Source organism: Sceloporus undulatus, chromosome 2 (assembly GCF_019175285.1).
Source record: "Sceloporus undulatus isolate JIND9_A2432 ecotype Alabama chromosome 2, SceUnd_v1.1, whole genome shotgun sequence".
Classification (NCBI taxonomy): domain Eukaryota; kingdom Metazoa; phylum Chordata; class Lepidosauria; order Squamata; family Phrynosomatidae; genus Sceloporus; species Sceloporus undulatus.
The window spans coordinates 187954349-187975377 of record NC_056523.1 but is presented as its reverse complement, the minus strand read 5'-3'; the positions used below and the strand labels follow the sequence as shown (position 1 = coordinate 187975377).

At 42.0% G+C, this 21029-nt stretch overlaps 1 protein-coding gene across 3 annotated transcripts in view; it reads right to left on the bottom strand.

Annotated features, from left to right (window-relative positions):
- Positions 1 to 21029, bottom strand: part of HDAC6 (histone deacetylase 6) — a 41064-nt gene that overhangs the window by 18471 nt on the left and 1564 nt on the right. For 2 of the 3 annotated variants that reach the window (XM_042449215.1, XM_042449218.1), the window contains exons 2-13: positions 17969 to 18078; positions 17669 to 17773; positions 16785 to 16873; positions 11311 to 11395; positions 10162 to 10202; positions 9963 to 10059; positions 6410 to 6507; positions 3469 to 3573; positions 2705 to 2773; positions 2365 to 2491; positions 1796 to 1861; positions 742 to 801 (exon numbers count right to left, since the gene is read on the bottom strand). In XM_042449215.1, the coding sequence (XP_042305149.1) occupies positions 742 to 801; positions 1796 to 1861; positions 2365 to 2491; positions 2705 to 2773; positions 3469 to 3573; positions 6410 to 6507; positions 9963 to 10059; positions 10162 to 10202; positions 11311 to 11395; positions 16785 to 16873; positions 17669 to 17773; positions 17969 to 18043 (1017 nt within the window). In that variant the 5' untranslated portion in view covers positions 18044 to 18078. Of the gene's footprint in view, positions 1 to 741; positions 802 to 1795; positions 1862 to 2364; positions 2492 to 2704; positions 2774 to 3468; positions 3574 to 6409; positions 6508 to 9962; positions 10060 to 10161; positions 10203 to 11310; positions 11396 to 16784; positions 16874 to 17668; positions 17774 to 17968; positions 18079 to 19283; positions 19359 to 21029 lie in introns of all 3 variants that reach the window. The other variant, XM_042449216.1, reaches the window with a different exon arrangement.

The window sequence follows — 21029 nt, the reverse complement described above, 5'->3', positions numbered from 1 at the left end:
CTTTTCTTCAGACTTCTCCTCCTAGCATCAGCTGGCATAACAACAAGCCAAGCTGGTTATAAGGGTTCTAGAAACATAACATTGGCAAGTTCTGCCTTAGATCTAGGTAAGGAGTAGGGGTGAAAGGGCTGCAGAATGAGAAGAAAGGTTCTTGCCTCCCCATGGCCATCATTTGTTCCTTTCACTCAAATCATTGTTACCAATGTGAGAACAAGGAAGGAGGTCCAGTCACTCATTTTCAGTCTGCCAACAGAGGTTTGAATGGAAGACTGATGGATGGACAAGCACATTTTCTCACCTCCTCCTCTTCTGTCACCAACTATTGGAGCTGGAGTCCAAAGCCTAATGTTCTTCTTTCATTGGTTCCTGCATGGACAGCAGGTGTAAAGTGGCCAGAGATCATATGGGCTCTTACTGGCCATGGACTGAAAAGTTTTATTATTATTATTATTATATGTCTTCTTTTTTACACAGAGTACATTACATATGTTTTTAATATTAAAAGTAATAAGCTAGATACCAAACTGACTTGGAGGCTTAGTGTAGGCAATACACCAGGCAGAAGAGGACAACTACATCAGGCTAGCAAGTTTTAGGCCACAGACATGATTATTGTGACTCTAGAACATACTACCCAGATCCTTTTTTTAGTGTGCAGGTCCTCGACAACAGATCTATGTTTCCTTCAGAGAGAAGTAAAAAAAAAAAAATCCTGAGGATTATCTTGCAGAGAGAACATACCTTGGGGTCACCAATTACAGAGTCAAAACCAGCAGCAACCAGTACCAGCTGGGGCTGAAACTGAAATAAAACAAAAGACAGGACACTGCCATAAGCTTAAGCTGCAAATCCCACCAACCACCTCACTGGCCAGTCAGTTCTATCCCTCATCCTCCTAGGCTGGTTATTGTAAAACCTCCTAAAAGAGCTCTCAAAGCAGAGAAGGCCCCTTGGCCAAGGGAGAACAGCAGGACTGCAATAATTGCCTGGTGAAAAGAACAGACATTAAGGAATGATTGTGAAACCTTTTTATATATCATTTCCAGTAGATTCCAAGAATAAGACTAGGGGAGGAATGATTATTACAGGGAGGCTCCTAGTGGATAACCCCTTATGGCACAACATGCACTCATTTGACAAGATATCTTTATATGCAAACATGCATCTGCAGTGCTAAGCCGGAGCTTTACACCTCTGTGATGGGTCAATGAAAAGGGGAAAGAATGCTAGTTTCACAGAAATTCCAACCCATGAAACTCTGCAGAACAGAAGTGGGCAATGTGTAGTTTTCCAGATGTTCCTGGACTATAACACACATCAGCACCAACCATCACTGCCAATGATGAGATATGATGGGAGATGCAGTTCAACATCACATGCAGGAACACACACTGCTCTCCCCTGCTATAGAGTTCTAAATAAACCTTCAAGTCTCTTTGGAAGAGAATAAGAACTCACAATCCCCTCCTGAACAGTAATGCATTCAAGGTTGGGTGGAAGGGAGGGACAACAATTTTGCAAATAGGCTTTAAATGGAAAACCACTTAGTGACTGTCATAATGGTCAAGTAGCCAATATAAATAATCTGTCTTAGCTTTCAGCAAAGGAAGAGCATAGAGAAATGAAACTGGGTTTGCTCCCAAGCTGCTGTAGGAGAAGGGAGTTAGTCCACCTACTCAACACATTATTATACCCACATGCCGATTGACTATACACCTACTTTTCGCACACTAGGCAACCCAGCACCCCCAAGTCTGTCTATCCCTTCCAAATAATGCCCTGTTGGATTTCCTACCTCCAAGGCCACAGGTAGCAGGATGTGCAAAAAGGCAGAGAGGTAGTCAGCATCTCGCATTCCTATCTAGAGAGATAGACAGAAAGATGGAAGCCAATGAATTCCTCCTTCCCCAAAGATTATGTCAATCAATTCCTCCTTCCCCCAAAAGGTTCTGCTAAGATTTGAATCCAAATTTTCCCCACACCAAAATGATCAACAACACCCATGGAAATGCACCTATTTTGCCACACAAAAATGAGGAGCATTTCTGGCTCCCCTTATCTTACGGTTTTAGGGTTGTATGGTCACTTAATCTCCACCCAGACCTGAAACAAGTGAGGGGGACATATCACAGGGCCTCAAAATACAGCAAAAATGGCCACTATTGTCCTCCAAAGGCTTTAAGGGACACTATTGGCAAAAGATTTTTTTGTTCCCTAACCTGAATGTGCGTCAGAGGGGTAGGGGGAGGAAATGCAGGTACAGCCTTCTGGAGTCCTGCATGAAGGACAATGTAGACTGTCCCCTAATCCTTGGCAGTTGCCCCTCCCTGTTCTAAGATCACCCCATCCATTAAACTTCCCTACCTGGTCCCATGGCACATTGATATTGTACCCCTCTCCGCGACCTCTGCCCACAGCATGACTGTCAGATTCCAGAAGGTGTGGCCAGAAGTTGCCCCCTTCATAACGATGGATGGAGAAATAAAGGACACTAAGAAAAGAGATTACAAGAGAAACAGTGATGAAGGGAAATACAACCAAGCCCCAGGCCAGTTCAGCTGCACTCCATTTTCAGCCCTACACTCAACTAGCCCTTCTTTGCTAACTCCTAGTCTTCCAGCCTGGTAGCCTCCTCAACTCCATCTTTTAGCCTCACTTCCACTTGATGCCACCCTTGACTCAAGGCTACCCCTTCATTTCACACCTGGGATTGTCTTCAAATAGGTACTGGGTGCCTTGTCCATGATGCACATCCCAGTCAACAATAAGCACTCTGGAAAGGGAAATAGAAACAAAAGTGATGAATGAAAGAGACAAATTCATATCAGCTGTTAACATCATCCTTCCAAGATGCTCTGGCAGCTGTAGTCTTGCAAGAGGGCTGGGATCCTAAACAGGGATAGCTCAACGGGACCACTGAATTGCAATTACTAGCATCCTGGGTAAATGTAACATCATATCTGATGTGTATCCTTGCAAGTGTTGATGTGCTCTTAGTCCAGGGGTGGACCAGTCCAACCCTCCAGATGTTGTTGGGACTGCAGCTTTCATCAATCCCAGCCACTAGAAGTATGACCAGAGTTTCAACACAACCTCAAGAGGGGCCAAAGGTTCTCTCACTTTGCCTTTGATAGAATTCTAGGGACAGTATAACTTAGCAATTCTTTAATAAGAAACTGAAATAGATTGTAACTGGATGGTGAATTACATTAAAGAGGCATTCTCAAATAAAACGTCTGGGCTATTACTTCAATATTTGACATCTGATCCAACATCTAAATCCTAGCATTTACAACACCTTTCAAGTGTTCAGAATACATTACTCGAATAATGATCCTACAGTCCCGCAGGAGAAGCCAATATTATTGCATCCATAGTGTATATGAAGTCAAACTGAGATATCAGTCAGTTTCCCTTGGGCTACCTCATGAGTCTATAGGCATCTCTGACTTGGCTCCTACTACTCACCGCTCTACTCCCAATTTCTGCCGGGCATATTGGGCTGCAATGCCTACACTGTTGAACATGCAGTAGCCATCCATTTTGTTGTGCTGAGCATGGTGTCCAGGTGGCCTGCAAGAGAAAAAGGGAAACACAGGATATCCATAGACCTAGAGAAAGTCATGGGTTGGCTGTCAGGAAGCCCAGGTGATACAAGATGCCAAGGCAGCCAGTCTTGAACACTGTATTTTCATAATCCCCTTCCCTTTTATGTCCATTTATGACTTCATCACAAGCAGCTTTCAAACTGCCATGCATGTTCAGTAACACTGCCTTTGGCCGTACTTACTACACAACACCATCTTCCTCTCATTGTTTAATTCACTTTCAATCATTGTTAGCGTGCAGCTTGCCACTGGTGGCAAACACCTGTCAATAAGCTCCCAATCACACCAGGTATCAGGTGTTGTAAATTACCATTGCAGTTCTGGGATTGCATAGTCACGTGGTGTTTGTGTCTCCTTCCGTTCCCCATTGCTATTCCAGAACAATTAGGGTTGAGTTTTTTACACTTTATTTTATTTTTTAAAACCATAGAGTTTAAAACTGCAGACTTAGCAGAATTACTTGAAGAAAAACCAAACACACACACACACACACATCAATGTAAGGTACTCTACATAGGACATATGGTAGTGAGTTGGAGTTAAAGATAAGTGCAGAAGAGAGTGTGAAGGGCCAGCAATAGCCTGATTGCGTTAATGGAGGGATGTGTGATGGAGAGTGCTCCTAAACTGCTATGTATGCACTTCCTTTCATTAACACAAGCGAAGCAAGAATGGGAGTGGTGTGATAAAGTCATCAGATGCCAAGACAGAAACACTCAGAAAGCTCTGGGCAGGCTACACAAAATAAAATCAGAGACATTTATCATGGTAAGACAGTAACAACATTTTCCATCCCCATTAATGGTCAATCCACACTGTAAGAATATTGGGATCTGTAGATTCCCAGTTTAGGAATCTACCCCATGTCCTACCCTACCCATGAAACCCACTGGGTGACGATGGGCACACACTTTCAGCCTCAGGAAACAGCAATGGCAAAACTCCTCTGAACAAATCTTGCCAAGAAAACCCCATGATAGGCTCAGGTTTGCCATAAGTTGGAAACAACTTGAAGGCACACAACAACAGAAACTTCTTCAATTAAAAGTAAAGAATTCTAAGAATCCTGTGTCACCTTACAATTTTTTTTCCCCTGAGATAAGCTTTTATGAAGATTGATGAAAAAGGGATCATCCATCACCAGGCCATAGCAATTATTACAAGTAGTATAAAAAGTACTATAACTACTATAAAGTAGTTTTTATACTTGTTATGGGGGTAGATGTGCCCTCCATTTTAATACAGCACTAGAGACTCATAGGGGCTGGAAGCAAAAATGTCAGCCAGTAGCACTACAATTATATTATAGAAATAGCAACAGGCTAAATGAAAGGTTTATATATTCCACATCACACTTAAATACAATCCAAATCAAATGATAAAGTAAAATTCCCCTGGCAAAGTGGTCATTAGAAAGGTCAAAACTAAGATATCAAGCAATAAACACAGAACAACCATATATGTTGCAAATGCTTCATGCTTTCTGCATTGTATGAGCATTTACAGGTGAGCAGCAGATGAGAAGCGGATATTAACTCTACACAGCTTGCTGTTACTCTCTTTGGTTTCATTCAGGCCAGAATCAAAGACTTTAAACACAAAAGGCCATCTGGAGGGAAAACAGTCTGAGACAGAAAGACTACAAGATGTAAAGTGGAAGGATTAGATTGATACTTGCTCACATGTACCTTCCTTGTATGTAACCAACAAAACACTGTAGTAACAATTCAATATCCAGTTTCAGCAAAACCTAGAAATTTCCTCTAAATATAATCTTAAATCTGCCTTCCTACAGTTTAACCCAGGGATTCCTAAACTTTAGTCTGCTGGATGATTTGGACTTTATCGCCCAGAATTCCTGACAGTTGATCAAGTTGGCTGGGGCTTTGGGGAACTAAAGTCCAAAACATATGGAGGATTAAAATTTTGGGAATCCCTGGGTATCCTATTATTATCTTTAGTGACTATGGGAGAAACTTTATTTCCCAGCTGGTTGAAAGGAGGAGAGTATCAGATAGGCATGTGCCTCGTTTTGTATGCACAACACTGGGCGCAAAACACAGTACAGTCGGCCCGTCCCATACACAGGCTTCCCATAGGCAGATTTGAGGTCACACAGGTAGGAAGCCCCATTTAGATGAATGGCGCCCGTGACGCATGCACTGCACCACGCACCGCATACAGGAGCACAGCCCATTCATCTAAATAGGAATTGAGCATGCACGGAATTCGTTTTACGTGGGGGGGGGGTCCAGAACAGATCCCTTGCGTAAAGCAAGGGTCCACTGTACTAGTCTCCATGTGTGCACTATGGATACAATGAGAATTCACTGATTTCCCGACTGGACTCTAATTTGGAGTTCCCAAATCAAGAAGCATGCAAGGGGGTTCTCTGCATATTGAAAGTTCTTACAACTTTGCAGAAACATTTTTTGTGTTCATGGCACAACACAAACAAAACGGCTTTCAAAAATCCGACAAGAATTTGAGAAACTGTGCAGTGCTGCAGTCTTTTCACTACGCATGATGCACAGAAAAGAGTTCAACACAGTGGCTGCAGCCTTTGCCAATTTGAATGTTGTGTAACCCAAATGATATACAGCATGATGAGAGACTTGGGCTGACTGAAGCTGCAGCCTTTGCCAATTTGAACGCTGGGCAATTTCCCAACAGACGAGGAGAATGTATGTTCCCCTGCACACATGCACATGTCCTGTTAGAAAGAGATGGTCAACCCTGATGGAGCTTCAGAACCATATTTTTTAAAAAAACTTTTACAAAAGCAGCAACAGCATTCCTACCTGACCACAGCAAGCCCATTACGGAGCTCCCCAGACAACACCTTCTTCACAAGTTGCAGGACGGATCCAGCAGCAAGGCAGGCACAGTGGTAGGAATTCTTGAGTGGGGGAAAGAATCAGTTTACAAATCCTGTCCCAGCTACAGTTCCCACCCACTCCAGAGGATGAAATGGAACTCTCCTATCCCAGCCAATAGTTTGACCAATTTCTCTTAGGTTTTAAGAGTTGTATCCAATGGTGTCATTCCACTTGCACAAAGCTTCTGTTCCTCACAGAAGCCTCATTTTAATTCTGCACAAGTATGAAATTCAGTATTCTGATTTTGCCTGTGCAAGGTGTTTCATAATCCATTATTAACTTCATTCCATTAGCACAGGTGGGAATTAGGCAGCCCTCCATAGGGTGTTGGATTGCAATTCCCAGCAGTCCACACTATTGGCTATGTCAGATAAAGGTAATGGGAACCGCAGTCCAGCAACAGCCTGAGGGCCACATGATTCCAAATCTCAGGATAGGTAATGTGCACGTCTACAAATGCTACAAGAGTAAAAAACAAAACAAAAACCTGTTACTTTTTCTAATGCATCTCTGACTATATTCTAAGTGACCTCCCTTGCCAGGAAAGAAAGGAGACAGGGGAAGAGGAATGTTAACAACTAATATTTCTCGGTGATTTAAATGGAAACAGAACAAGCAAAACACAAAACCGAAGAATCCTGATTTTTATACCAATGCAATACAGGTTGTATTTTTAAAGTAAATTATACAAGTCAGGCACGGGCATATTTCCAATAATTATAATTATTACCATTCAAAGAACTGGATTTTTTCATAAGATCTCTGTTGGTTCTCCTAGAGCAAGAGTGAGAATCACACAGCTCTCCAGATGTTGTTGAACTGCACCTCCCATTATTCTTCACCATTGGCTATGCTGGCTAGGGCTGCTGGAAACTGCAGCTCAATATTATAAGGAGGTGTACTTTTTCTGGAGAAGACATGTGGTCACAGGGGAGAAAAGGAGGATCCACAAAAAACTTGAATACCATCCCCTCAATACTGGGATCCCCTGATCAGCAGCCTCCTGACTTCTGGAGATTTTCTGAAGATGTGCATACAAATACTCAAGGGATTGATTCTTTGTAATAGGATGCCAGACTCTTAGCAGGAGATTTGTTGCTTTAACACAGGGGTTGGGATTCTACAGCCATCCAAACAATGATGACCTACAAGACATACTACATCATTCCACTCTATCCATCAGGTAGCTGGAGCTAATGAGAATCAGAGTCCAAAAATGTCTAAAGATTCAACAGTCCTGTTTTTACAGCTTTTGGTCCTGGTGCTACACAAATTTATTTGCTCTCATGTTCCCCTCCCGTACGAAAACTGTGCCACACAGCAGGTACATGAATAGCTACAGCATCAAAGAGAAAAGATGAAGCTCCTAAATATTGTGTTAGGGCTTTTAGGTCAAGAAATTTACAGACACCACAGAGCTGCCAACCCTGCATCAGGTACCAGGAACGTAAAGTGCAAGAGCAAGAAAGGAGAAGCTGCATATCTCTACTTACAGTTCTTTGAGTGATTATCTGTGAACTCATCCAACTAGGTTATCCTGCACCTGCCAGTTCTGAGTCACAGAGATCACAAAGGGGGACAGGTTGCATACCTGTTAACTATAGTTCTTTGAAAAGTCATCTGTGATTTTTTGTGGGTTTTTCAGGCTGTGTGGCCGTGTTCTGGAAGAATTCATCCCTGATGTTTCACCTGCATCTGTGGCTAGCATCTTCAGAGGTTGGTGGCATGGAAGTGAGTGGGGTATATATATTGTGTGACCCTTGGTTGGGAGGAAGTGATTTACATGTAATCTGTGTATTGGTCTGTTGTTGAATGGCAAAGCCTCATGGTGGGAGGATATGCAGGATATGTGTGTGTGTCTATTTAATTAGCAATCCATTATCTGTGGGGAATCCCCTGACCCTGGATGATATTCACTTGCATGTGCTGAGTCTTATTTTGGTGTTTTTCAAGACTGGTAGCCAAACTTGGTTTACTTTTCTGGGTTTATTCTTTCCTGTTGAAACTGTCCAGCTGTTTGCGGATTTCAATGGCCTCCCTGTGCATTCTGACCTGATAGTTGTTGGCATGGTCCAGACTTTCAGTGTTTTCAGGTTGGTTTATAATATGTTCTGTTACTGCTGATTTTTCTGGCTGGCCCAATCTGCAGTGTGTCTCATGTTGCTTGACTGGTGTTTGAACGCTGCGTTTTGTGGCCCCTATGCAGACTTGTTCACAACAGCACAGTATGTGGTAGACCCCTGTGGCTGTGAGAGGATGTCTCCTATCCTTCTCTGAATGCAACATTTGCTGGATTTTCTTGATCAGATTGTAGATCATCTGGCGGTTGTGTGTTCCTCATCCATTTCCCTATTCTGTCTGTGACTCCTTTGATGTATAGTAAAAATACCGGCTGTTTGTTTTTACTTTTGTGTTTTTTTTCTGGGTCTGGCAGCACTTCTGAAGTCTGAGCTAGAGTAACCATTAGCCTGTAGATCCCAGTTTAGGTGTTTCAATATATCTTCCAGGAAGTGAAGTTCCCAGATCCTTTTTCTGTGGTATTTTTATTGTGCTTCTTTTTTGTCCTGGGTGATGGTTAGAGTTCTTGTGTAGATATCTGTCTCTATGTATAAGTTTTCTGTATACCATGTGGCCCAATCATTAGTTTGGTTTGCGGATGACCAGGACATCCAAGAATGGTAATGTTCCTTTCTTTTCTTTTTCCATTGTGAACTGGATGTTTGGATGGATGTTGTTCAGATGGTTCAAAAATACGGCCAGATCTTCTTCTCCATGGTTCCAAATGATGAAAGTATCATCCACATATCGGAACCATGTTGTGTGCTTTTTTTAGTGCTGTTTCTGGGGCTTGCTTTTCAAAGTGTTCCATGTAAACGTTTGCTATCACGGGGCTCAAAAGGCTTCCCATGGCTACCTTGTCTCTCTGCTCATAGAATTCAATGTCCCACTGAAAGTTGCTTGTGGTAAGGCAATGTTCAAACAAGGATGTGATATCTTCCAGAAAAAATTGTTGGATGAGTGCCATAGTGTCCAATATGGGGACTTGGGTGAACAGGGAGACCACATCAAAGCTGATTATCTGTCTCCAGGTTTGAGTTTGAGGGTGTTGATTTTTTTTTCTATGAAGCGAGCTGAGTCCTTCACATAGTGGAGCTATTGTGCAGCTGTGGACATGTCTACAGTGTTCAAACACAAATCAAGGAACATAGATACAGGTGAAACATCAGGGATAAATTCTTTCAGAACATGGCCACATAGCTCAAAAAACCCACAAAAAAGTATGGATGCCAGATGTGAAAGCCTTCGATTTCACAATGGCCATCTGTGAATTTACACAGTGTGCAGGTGCAGGATAATCTGGTTGTGTGAGTCACACAGACCATGAAGAATAACCTCATTTTTTCCAGTTAAAAAAATCTATAGACCCCTGTTTCACCAGCTATATACCCAATACATACAACTCTAGAATACTCACTGGATGCAGATAGACTGAATCATACGTATCTGACAGAGATCTTAGCTCATCCTCACTCATTGTTTTAGTTGATTTCATCAGTGCCAGGTACTCCTGACTTTTAAAAAAACATATAAACATGCATAAGCAGAGTAGATATTGAAATATGTAATCTGTCCTTCAGATCCATCTCTCCCATAGTGCCAAGATCTGCTTTCACCTGTGAGCCAAGAGAATCTCTTCCTCTGAAATTTCTTGAGCCTGTGAGGAAAGAGAGGGACATGAATATCTGCAGAAGGAAACTAGATTTCCTCCACTACTATTACTTTTTCCCTTCAACCCTACCTCCAAAATAATAAATATGATTCTCTCCTTTCCCGCACCTTTACCTTAACAATGCTGTAAGGCAGGTAATTGTTACAGTAAATAACATAGGCCTGGTACAGACTGCCACTTTGCAGTGGCCAGGGGCCAAAATTAGGGCTGGGGAGCGCGAAGCGTCCACACGCTCTGCGCTCTCCCGGCGCCATTTTGAGCGCACATGCATCCACACACCGTGCATGCCGATGATGTATCTTGTGCGCCACATCCAAACAGGGTGGCATCACTGTGCTGCTCTAGGGCGCTAATGGCGCCTTGGCAGAGGCGCGGAAAGGAGCTGCTTTTCACAGCTCCTTTTTTGGGGCAGATCGTTGCCGTGGCCATGCAGTTGGCACGGCAACAATCTGGGGCAGAAAGGGGTGGCGTCTCGCCATCCCTTCCTGCCTGTCTATACCGGGCCGTAGTGCCCTTTCACACTATGCATTTATAGCACTGTGATTCCATCTTTCATGTCATCCTAAGGAATCATGGGATTTGCAATTCAGGGAGGAGGATTTAGAATTTCAGCTACAGAACTCCTCTAGTGCCTCTGACTAAACTACAAATCCTAGAATGCCACAGGCAGCAGTTATTGGGCTCAGAATGCTGCAAATGGATAATGTGAAAGGCACCCAGTTTAAGGTCACTTAGCAAGCTTCATGGGAGAGTGAGAATTTGAGCCAAGCTCTTCCCAGTCCTAGGCCAACAATCTATCCATCACACAACACTGGCTCTCAATAGCGAAGTTTGCAAGCATTCAAAAACATGTTGGTGAGGTCATTAGAGGAGAATCCTTTATTTATACATTTATTTGAAAATCCTAGGAATGTTATAGTAAAGTACTAGCATGGCACTCCCACTCCCATATAACATTAGCATAGTATAAAATTCCAAAGTAACTAAGATTCTGGTGTAAGTTTCCAAGCTCTTTCTAACAGTCAGAACATCTCAACTATGAACTTTCCACCCATTCCCAAATTCCTGTTTGTCCCTGGTCAGTCCATCTCACCAGCACTGAGACACAACGCTCCAGCAGTCCACATTGCAGCAATTTGTCTTGGATGGCCACCAGCCGTTCTGGACACTCTGGGAAACTGAAGAAGAGAAAACAAAGAGGATAAACCAAATACACATCAAGTAGGGAGGTTAGAAAGTCTTGGGGGGGGGGGAATAAATAAAAATGGGAAAGGGATACTAATCCCATTCTGAGGAGAAAACACAGAACATCCATCCCAAACAAAATACACATGGACAGAGACCTGATCATTCTTGGACCAAGGCAAGATTGTATGGTGTCTGATTAGAGGCAGGTTGGTAATCTTTCTCAAGACCCCCAGTCCTTTAATCTGACAGATTAAGAATACAGTAGAACAAGCAAGGCTGGGTAAGGAAGACATGAGATAAGGTTGCACTGGGGAACAGATTGGGCTTTTAAAGACACTTTACACTGCCATGCTCATAAATGCAAAAGCAGGATTCAAGAACACAATGAGAGAGATACAGGAGGGACTGGAATTCAAGTGGAAGGGAGGGAGATATTGTGGTTGAAAATTATGGCCCATTTGGGCAAATAAAGCTATCGCCTCAAAAGGCAGTTGCTGGCGAAGGAGTGGTGATGGCAGCCTCTTTGGTGTTCCTTCTGAATAAAGACTGATGACAGTTCTATATTTACCGTACAAGTTGTTCTCTGCTTAGCTCCCCTAAACAACCTTATCACTTCACAGGTAGTGGAGGACATTATCTCATGACTAGTGTTGAAGTAAAAGGTTCAACTACCAATACAGTCAGCTTCTGCATGTGCACTGCAGGGGCGGGGGAAATAGCATCACTAGATTGAAAACTGGAGAAGGCTCCTATTCCTTTAATAGTTGCATAGAAGTGGGAATTTCAGCACAGGCCACTGCCAGAGTAGTTTCTCCAATTATCCTGAGATGTCTTTCTAACAACAGCTGGGGGTGTGGGTCTTTAAATCTACATAATCAAACTAAGATCCAAAACACACTGCAGAAATAATCCAGTTTGACACCGCTTTGACTGCCCAGGCTTAGTGCTAGGAAGTCCTGGGAATTGTAGTTTATTGTGGCACCAGAGCTCTCTGACAGAGAAAGCTAAATGTCTCATAAAACTGCAGTTCTAAGAATTCCCTAGCAATGAGCCAAGGCAGTTAAAGCAGTTTCAAACTGGATTATTTCTGCAGTGTGTTTTGGGTCTAACATTCTAAATTTCTTATGTTTACAACCAAATCGAGCTTATGCATGTAGAAATGCTTCAACAAAGGAACAGATAAAGTAGCAGAATCTGCACCCCATCAGAATTTCAGACCCCTGGGCAATAGAATCTGCCATCTAAGTTCTTCCTCAGCGGTTATAAACTATGTTCTAATCAACACAAAAATAAACAAACAAATAAATAATACAACTGCCTCAATGGGCATTTTTTTTTCTCCACAAACACCACCTTAAAAACAGAGATACATATAAGTGTACTGTTATTGCTGTAAAATGGGCACATTATCTAAGCATTCAGAAGTAATGTCAACATGGACTTCTTCATACTGACTTTAAAAAAGTGGATACATTTTTTTTGAAGTAGGGTTCTTAAGAAGGCAATTAAATGCAAGTCTTGGGAATACTACATCACAGAAAGGAACTGCATTAAAACAAAAGACAATTCTATTGCCCGGTACATACCGCCAATAAGTGGCATACCAGGGCCAATATTAGGGTTAGGGATTGCACGGCAACTGCACGGTCCCTAACCCTAGTACACACTGACGCCGTTACAATGGTGGCGTCCTGTGTACATGAGCGCTGCCATTGTGATGTAAGCGCTGCGTGGTGCACTTGCGACGTCACTGCGGCACCACAGAAAGAACCAGGAAATACCGGGTTCTTTTTGCTCCGCAGTGACAGCGCGCCATTTGGGGGCTGCGCCATCCCTGTGGAGCAAGAACGGGTGCTGGCAGGCCGCCTTTCTCAGAGCTCTGTCCCGGGCCTATATATGCCTATTCACAGGCAAATCCAGTGGGTTCAGTGCTAACTTTTCATGATATCACAGCCTCAGTATTTCTCAGATAATTCTCTAATTCAATAATTCTATTACTGGCAATTGTATTTCAAATTTGTGGGTATAGAGATGACATTTTTCGATATTCCTAACTGAAAAACAAACGCTTCACACTCCCTGCATATAGAAAAAAAAGTCACTTCACAGACATCTGCTGAATGTCCCCTCTTCCTAAGATGCTAGCTTTTTAAATGCAGGGATGGTCTTTTCCACTTTCCCCTTCTTTTTTGGTTTTACACTAGGGGAACATTCAAAGTTGACACACAATTAGATGATCTCCCTACCTGCATCCTGAAATAGAGAAGATGGGGGGGGGGGGGATTAAATGGCTGTTCGTTCTGATAATTCTACAGAAACATCCTCACCGTACAAGAGAGGACTGGGAACCACCTTGGCATGTGCTGCTCCAAAACTGAGAAGAACAAATTCCTTCCTAGACCACAGGGGTTTCACAGTTGTTTAAACCCCCTATACCCAGTGGGTAATTTTTGAAATAGCCAACATGACATGGCAAGAGGGTTTGCAGGAGAAGTGATAAGGTTACAGTCTACCCAACTATCTTAATCAGAGATTCTAGGAAAGGAATGGCAAGCTTCAAACCTGTAGTGTGGGGGTGTTAACCCTGAGTAAACGCCCCAAAACTTTGTTTTATATGCCTGCTTGGAAAGTGTCCAAGTTGGTTAGAATTCTATCCAGCCCTGCTCACCCTTACTTTACCCCCACTTTATGCCCCTAGCCCCAGGCACTAATTATTTACAGATGGCCCCTTGCCAGTCAGTTAAATCAACTTTTCAAATTGGATTTTGACTCCTGGATCAAAGCAAAAAAGAAGACTCCCTATCATACTTTAGGCACTAACTGTGAGAAAACTTCATGAACAGCATCATTCTATGCAGATTTACTCAGAAGTTGCCATGTGAGCAATGGAGGTTGCTTTCAAGTAACAGTGGGCACAGCACTGAAGTCTCCATTATGAGACTGCAAGCATTTCTTCAACATTTGAGAAATGCTACATGAGATAAAAGGAAGATGTTTCAGGAATGAAGACCTTCAAAGGAACAGAAGTCAAGGAAACGGTGGCAGGGTCAGAATTAGGAATGGGTATTGAAAGCAATAGAAGGAATCAAGACAACTGAGAAATACAGGATTGTGGTCACCATATGGAAAGTGTATGATAGGGCTGTGTTGAGACTACACTGGAAGAGTGAGCCAAGTGGGATGAAATCAAAATCACTATAGATTTACAGGCAGCACAGAACGGGATAAAATCAGGATTATATATTTACCCACATCCAAACCAAGGGTACTTTTCCCCCCCTGCCAGGAAAAAAATAATCAATGGTTTTGGAATTAGGAAAAATACATTAGACTTCCCCACTGCTTACATATAGCATGTAATGGGAAATGTAGTCCAACAAGCTCTGAGGGCTACAACATCCATCTCCATCTTAGCATGCATTTTCAAAACAGTCAATTCCCCTCCCCACCTTCCCCCTTTTTTTAAGGCATTCAAACTTTGGTAGAACCAGCTGCAAAAAAGTCAAGAGTGAGTTATGAATGCATATACAGGAAGCTAAAAACTGGAGGGCAATGCTATGGAAAAATACTCTCACACACAGTTTTTTGGTCAGGTACACAACTGTCCTCCCAGAATTAAGGGGAGGAGGAAGGCAGGAGGCCTGTTCTACCAGTTTTCAGTATAAGCTAGTAGCTCAAGGTGGTACCTGGAACATCTCCAATCCATCTGGCAAAACACACATCTCAGCTCCAGTTTTTAGGGATGCCTGCGTAGGCCCCATGTTACATTAGGATTGCTAATGTAATCACAGAAGAGAAACTGAGGTTACATGCAATCAGAAACTACATGGTCTAAGCACAGTGGTGGAAACTAGGAGTATAATTGGTTCAAACTGGACATTTCAGAGTTTGATCATCTCTGATTTTAGAAATAAGGCATAAGTCTTATCTAAACCTGGGATAGAGATTATATGGCTCTCAAGACATTGCTTGACTGCAACTGTAATCATCCCTCACCACGGATTATGCCGGCTAGGGTGGATGAGAGCTGTTGTTCAGCAACATCTGGAGAGCCACATGTTATTCATCTCTGACCTACACATAGACTATAAAAATGTTTGCCTAAAGATAATCGTCAGGCCCCTTCATTATTCACCTTTCAAAAGGTAGGGCGGACAGTCTTCTACCCAGCATATATTGGGATAGATCAAGACTTTGTCAGGCCTAGAAGAGACCCACTGAAATCTATGACTAGCCTAACCACTATCAGTTCAAATGAGCTCACTGTTACTGAATTTGGATCCATTTTTAAATAACACTACAATTCATGATTTTTTAAAAATCCACATTCATTGTTTTCAACCTTGTTATGTTTTAAGCTTGAAATGGGTTACAGTTTCAGAATAAGAAAACTTAGATAAGGAAATATATTCATCATAAGTGAATTGATCTAGAAGAGTTGGTTAAAATTATATGCAACCTAAGGTCATGATCAATTCCATCCTAAACATGCGGATTCAAATAAATTCCCACTGAGTTCAATGTCAGCAGATCCCAATAGGTCAGGCCCAGATCATGTCTCCAACAGTGACCTACTGGCCACAACTTTCCCTTTACTTGTGCTTCAGCAACTGATTCAAAGACCTCTTCTCTAAAGGCATCGTTTTTCTACTTACACTTCTATGGCCAAACACAAGTGATAAATAGATCTGCCATTAATTCATCTAACAATCCCTTTTTAAAGCAGCCTGCATCAGCTAAAATATGCATGCCAGAGCAACAAAAATTAAAAGACCACCCCTCATGAAACACTTTTAATGTACAGTAGACCTCTCCTATATAAATATCTAATCCTGCTTTTAACCTCTGAGGTATTTCTTATTTAGATATTTAACTTGGCTTATTTAAAAAACAAAGGGTGGCTTGCAATCTGAAATTTCTAACATTCTTACAAAACCTCTTACTACCTGGACACAAGAATGAACAATATTTTATGAGTAACTTATTTAGAAAATAATGAGTGTAAGGGAGAAAACAGTACAGAGATGGAGTGAAATTAGAATTTATAGTGTACAGCGCTACAGAAATAAACTATAATAAGAAGAATAAGAAGAATAGTTTATGAAACGTGGTTTAAGGCATTGGAATAAGCATAATTCAATATGTGTTAATCTTTCTAGCGCCTTAGTCCTATACCCTTGAACGGTGTGCAGTCCCAATGAATTATGGGGACCATAGTTATGTGGATTAAGAATTTCTCATGGTTTTCAAAAGCTCTAGTCATTTACAGTCCTCAAAGATTCTCAGAGAAACCCCAGAAAGTAGGCCACTTTTAGTTTCAAAGGTACAACCCCACTATTAAATTCAAGGCTCAAAAACCCACTCCCTCACCCCAAATACCTCTCATCCCATGGGCAGTAAAACTTTGTCATCCGCTCATCCAAAACCAGGCCTGTCCCTACTGGCACTGTGCATTCTGTGATGAGATCCTGGTTAGAAGGAACAACAGTGAACAGTGGTGTGAGTAGGAAAAGAATCTCTTCTAGCTCTAACCTACCTTCTCTAATTGATCTATTTGACCTTATTCATTTGAGGCCACACATCTCCTTCTCTCTCAAACAGCAAGATATTCTATATACTAACAGGACACACTAAGACAACTAATTTTCTGAGTCTAATTGCTTATGTAGCAAAATTGCACCTTCCACCATGCAGAAAGGTGTGTATAAGGAGAAAAAGCAACTGTCCTTGTGGGACAGGAATACAGAAAGCCAGAATGAGAGGAAATGGAATGGCAAACAGCACAGCTGGCTGTAATTCTGAACAGGTACACTCTACACAACAACATTTTGTTGTGGGGCACAATAAAAAGGGTACTTATCTACACACGTATGGTGTACTTTTTCATTACTTCTGAGCAAAAGGGCTCATATGATGTCTTCAACTCTTGACATTGTCTTAACTCTTTAAGCAAAATTTAGGCTGACTACCACTTCTCTTGAAAACCCAGCTCCCAAAAGGGTTGGAAACTTTTAAGAGTGCCACACACAGTACCACTGACACTGCTACTGGAAGAATTACTTACACTGCCAATGGGAAAAATATTTTTGGGCATTTCCCAGAAGCCCTCAGGCATCATGACCACTGGTCATGCGAGATGGGTGATTCTGGAAGTTAGCTTTTCTAATTCCTGAATTCTACTTACTTTCTACTCTCTTTTACAGTCAAGGAAAAGACCAGGGCTGCTTTCCCAACCCAGTGCTCAGTTCAAGTGCTTAACCTACCAACCGCTGCATGCCCATGAGCAGTTCCTCTGCATCTTTGTTCTGCCGCTTGGCCCGTCCTTTTCTCTTGGCCTCCGGCAAACCTCCCTTCCTATTAATTTTTTTCTGGAAAAGCAATGAGAGATGTCAGAGGCTGTCAGTTCTGATACATACCCACATAATGCAGGCAGCAAGCACCCACCCTTAGCCACCTGTGTGCATGAAATAGGAAGGGCAGTTGCTTCTCTCACCCAACCCCTGGCTCACAGTGGACTAACCACTGCCTCCCATTGCGGCCATCATCATCATAAATTACTTTACCTGTGGTACCTGAGGCTCCACATGAGGCACAGATGGAGGATCCAATATGCAGGCATTTCCCAAATCTGAAGCCATTATGGGGGCAACAGATGCCCCCCTACTCTGGTCCTCTGGAAGAGAAGAACACCAACATGCCTTGTTACACACAGATTCTGGAACTTATACAGACATCCAAACATTGGATTCCAGTCAACATCAGAGATCAAAACAGCTGACTAGCTTGAATCTAGTTAATCTCTCATAAATAGAGACCAGGGAGATTGAAGTTCTAACTTTCCATGAGCCATAGCGTGCCATCAAGTTGCTTCCAACTTATAACAATCCTAATGCAACCCTTTCATAGGATTTTCTTGCCAAGATTTGTTCAGAGAGGGCATGGCATTGCCTCCCTTTGAGGCTGAGAGTATGTAATTTGCCCAAGGTTACTCGATGTGTTAATCCATGGCCGAGTAGAAATTCGAACCCTGGTCTCCCAGTATCCTAGTGCAATGCTCAAAACACTTCATCACACTGGCTCTCACCTTGGGCCAATCTCTCTCTTTGACTGATCTACCTCAAGGAGTTGTTACAAGGATAAAGTGGGGAGAAAAAGAGCCTTGTATACCTACTGCACTGGAACAAATGCAGGATATAAACACAATTAATAAATAAATTTAAAAATATAAGAGAGCTCACTCATGTGGGAAAAATATCTAGATCCTTCAGAGGTCTCTCCCCAACACTCACAAAATAACCCCTACTACCCCTTCGATTTTAGGATTATTATGGAAAGAGTGTCCCCAGGAGAGAAAATCTCCCTCTGCCCTAGAATTAGTCTGTCAGTTCCTATTATCTCGGGCCCATTACTGTCAGGCTAGAGAATGTCTGTAAGGTAATAAAGGAAATAGTGTAATAGGACTCATTGGATATAGGGAGGGAGAGGGCAGAAGGGAAAGGAGACAAAGGAATAAATGCCTAATGTCAGTTAGAGAGATGGAATTGCACCCATACTATACAAACATAAAAGCAGTGATGTGGGTTTTCAGAAAAGATAGAATAGGAACATTTTCCAGGAAATTTCCTGTAAAAAATCCAATAATCTAATTAATGTTACCTGATTTAACACAGTTTGGTTACAATATCTGGTGTAAATATTATATTCAGAGCTTTATATTACATTCAAAGGAAATTATTTTGTTGGAAAATTTGTAATAATGTGAACACCATATCCTTCCTTTATATTTAGCAAAAAATTACAACACCTGAAAGAATACTATTTTTTAAAGACATATGCCCCAGACAGCTGTACCTGATACATCTTATATCAACAGCTTACCTTTCTTTCAGAGAGGTATAACTGTAGTACCTTCAGCTTTACTCACTCACTCTCTGTATGACTGCTCCATTTCCACTTGAGGGGAAAAACCCTGATTCAGTACAACTAGTTGCAAATTTTATTTCACTAAAGGACATGTGTGAATCTGTGGGCACAGGCAACGTATCACATTTGGTCTTGACTACAAGAGTTCAGATCACTATGGGTATTTGTGTGTGTAGCATGGAAAATTTTTCACAGAAAAGTTTACCATCAGAAAATGTTCCATTTTGGATAAAATATACCATTTGCAGAAAATTTTCCACTCCACACCTCTGCATGAAATTGCTATTGCCAAATCCAAGATTCATTATTATTTTAAAATGTATACTCTGATTAAATTAGCCCCTGTCAAGCTCTTGAAGCACTTTATAAGAAAAATCACTAGTAAAGCCCATTCAAAAACACAATCTAGCAGGTGCACACAAACCGCTGAATCCACCTGCTTATGCAAACAGCTGGAAATTAATGCCTCTCAAATTTTAAACAAGAAAAACTTCACAAGTCTTCTGAATATCAGAAGATAATTAACCAGATATGCCCATGTTAGGAGATAATTCAGAGATGGAGAGACACAACAGAGGAGGCCCTGCACAACCAAGCCAACAGCGAGAAAGCAATGCTAGGTAGGAGCCCTTCCTATAACATGGAAGCTTTCTGCATGGAATTATTTCTGTATAGAGGAATATTCAATCATCTTCTACAATTCAAAAACAGCCTAGGCTGCAGTTCTCCAATAGTCATTTGGGACAAAGATCCACAGGAAACAATGATACTTGCTTCCGAGTAGACATATAAATGTGTTCCCCGAGTTCCTCATCTAATGCTTGTGAGAACATTCCTCTAACAATGACAGTACATGATACAACACCTCTCCTGACGACTGGAAATTTAAGATTTACATTTTCTTTGTGGCTAAAATGCAAACTATACAAAATTCCAAAATATCCAAGAGCCAATGGGGGACAGCTAAAAATGTCCCCCCAGTAAAACACATCTACTCACAACTGGCACCCAAAACAGGCTACAAGGTTGAAATGTGACTGTAAATCTAACAGTTCAGAAATTGTCTTGCTTCACAAACCTCAAAATAAGTCATTTTAAAGCTATGTTTCGTCCATGCCAAAATGCAACAGAGAGGCTCAAACGCACCTTGAGCGGCAGACGCAGAATCTGTCACATCCTCTTACCAATACCTATGGAAATCTATGCTCTTTCTCACAGTGCCAGCTCACTCCCTCTGGTTTCTATGCCCCTACCTACTCCACCTCTTAAAGCCAAGCCCCTTTCTTTCCCTATTTGCATTGTCTCCATTGTGTGCTGTTGGTTCTCACTTTTCCCTCATCTTCCATTCATCTCAGTCTCACCACTACCCCTTGTCTCTCCAAGCAGAAGAAACCCAGCCTGCAATCCAGCGCACAGTTACTGAATAGAAAACATGCCACTGACCAGAGCGAGGATTTACTTCCAAGCAGACAAAGCATGAGACGGCACTATTGGAACCTGAACTTTTTGCATGAAAGCACTGGGCTTTCCCATCTCTCCATCTCCACCTTCGTCAGAATAAGGCACCTAGCCTATTGCACTGATAGATGTTGCAAGAAATCTGCAGCTCTGACAAAGAACACAATGGGCTCCACAGCTGCAGATGAAATAGCTGTGTGCATACTACATTTCAGAGGATGGAACTGGCAAAAACCACCTCTG